Genomic DNA, 2,158 nt, shown 5'->3' on the forward strand with positions numbered 1-2,158 from the left:
AGAGACGGGGTTTCACCGTGTTGACCAGGATGGTCTCGATCTCTTGACCTCATGATCCACCCGCCTCGGCCTCCCAAAGTGCTGGGATTACAGGCGTGAGCCACCGCGCCCGGCCCAGATGACCATTTTTAATTTTAGGGAAACACATTTTAGGGAACACAGAGACTCAGCTGCATTCCCATACATCAGAGAGGCAGTGCAGGCCTACAGATACTGATGAGAAAATCACTCCAGACACATCAGACATCAGGGGAAAAGGCCTATTTCCTACCTCCTTACTATTTTCTGTACAGACTAGAGACTAGACCTTCCTGGCCAAAGATCTTTGGAAAACACAGACAATCATTCAGGTAATTCTATTTACCCTTGGCCATGGAGACTTGCCATGGATTCAACTGCATGAAACAGCTAAGATGTTTCTCAAGTCCTTAGAGACCTGTAGACTGCAGGATGGAAACGATAATCTTTTATGGTTTTCTCCCTCTCAGAGAAGTCCCAGAGTCCAGTTCACAGGACCTAGCCACCCTCACCTCCATTCCGATGTTTCAGCGCCAGGCACACTTCGATAATTTGGACACCTAGTTCATAATAGAAGTCCCCCACGCCCAGCATCTCAGACCAAAATCCTTTTCCAGCTACAAGACAGAAAAACAAAATCTTGGTTATTGATTAATTTATATCCCTTCTTTTCTTTCAAAGCTGGTTTAAAACATCTATCATATGGGAAGTCTTCCCTGCACGCCCTGAAGTTCTTCTGCTCCATCTGCTACTCAGAAAACAATCAGACTCGGCTGGGCGCAGTGGCTCAAGCCTGTAATCTCAGCACTTTGGGAGGCCAAGGTGGGCAGATCATGAGGTCAAGAGATCAAGACCATCCTGGCCAACATGGTGAAATCCCATTTCTACTGAAAATACAAAAATTATCTGGGCATGCTGGTGCACGCCTATAGTCCCAGCTACTCAGGAGGCTGAAGCAGGAGAATCACTTGAACCCGGGAGGTGGAGGTTGCAGTGAGCAGAGATTGTGCCACTGTACTCCAGCCTCGGTGACAGAATGAGACTCCATTTCAAAAAAAAAAAGAAAACAATCAGACTCATGGTTAACTCTTGCTGAACAACAGGGTCAGACAGTTACAGAGGGTGGGTAATCTAAAAGTCATTTCTGGCCGGGCGTGATGACTCACACCTGTAATCCCCAGCACTTTGGGAGGCTGAGGCGGGCAGATCACTTGAGACCAAGAGTTCAAGACTAGCCTGGCCAACATGGCAAAACCCCATTTCTACTAAAAATACAAAAAATTAGCCAGGAGTGGTGGTGTGTGCCTGTAATCCCAGCTACTCAGGAGGATAAGGCAGGACAATCACTGGAACCCAGGAGGCAGAGGTTGCAGTGAGCCAAGATCGCGCCACCATACTCCAGCCTGGGCAACAAGAGCGCAACTCTGTCTCAAAAAAATAAGCAAATAAAGCAAAACAAAAGTCATTCCTACTTGGCTAATTCTGACTCAGGATACTGAAAAAAGCAAGTTTCCATTCACAAAGCATCTAGATCTAGTGAAATATAATGGAAAATATGGTCTAGACAAGACTAAGAGAAAGAATATGCAGATTCGGCATTTAAAAATCCACTGAATGTTCTGCAAGTTACCAGGAGTGTAGAAATAAAAAATAACCCACTAAAGACAATATTCTATTCGGTGAAAAATGCGGGCTGGGCGCAGTGGCTCATGCAGGAGTTCGAGACCAGCCTGACCAACATGGAGAACCCATATCTACTAAAAATACAAAATTAGCTGGGCATGGTGGCAGGCACCTGTAATCCTGGCTACTCAAGAGTCCGAGGGAGGAGAATCACTTGAACCCGGGTAGTGAAGCTTGTAGTGAGCTGAGATCTTGCCACTGCACTCTAGCCTGGGCACCAAAAGCTATACTCCATCCCAAAAAAAAAAAAAAAGTTAAGAAAAATGCAAGTTGTAGATTAGTGGTAATTATATTATAATCCCATATATGTTTAAAAAGTTCGGGCCAGGCACAGTGGCTCATGCCTCTACTTCTAGCGCCACTTGGGAGGTTGAGACAAGAAAATAACTTGAACCCTGGAGTTGATGAGGGCTGCAGTGGGCTGATTGCACCAATGCACTCCAGCCTGGGTGACAGA

General features: G+C 45.9%; 1 protein-coding gene across 3 annotated transcripts in view; it reads right to left on the reverse strand.

Moving 5' to 3' along the window:
* The window catches only part of SNF8 (SNF8 subunit of ESCRT-II), a 16,222-nt gene that overhangs the window by 8,383 nt on the left and 5,681 nt on the right, over positions 1-2,158 (reverse strand). For 2 of the 3 annotated variants that reach the window (XM_017540062.2, XM_017540061.2), the window contains exon 4: positions 531-635. In XM_017540062.2, coding sequence (XP_017395551.1) covers positions 531-635 — 105 coding nt within the window. Of the gene's footprint in view, positions 1-364; positions 444-530; positions 636-2,158 lie in introns of those variants that run through there. The other variant, XM_017540063.2, reaches the window with a different exon arrangement.

This window comes from Cebus imitator, unplaced genomic scaffold, assembly GCF_001604975.1.
Source record: "Cebus imitator isolate Cc_AM_T3 unplaced genomic scaffold, Cebus_imitator-1.0 Scaffold123, whole genome shotgun sequence".
NCBI lineage: Eukaryota > Metazoa > Chordata > Mammalia > Primates > Cebidae > Cebus > Cebus imitator.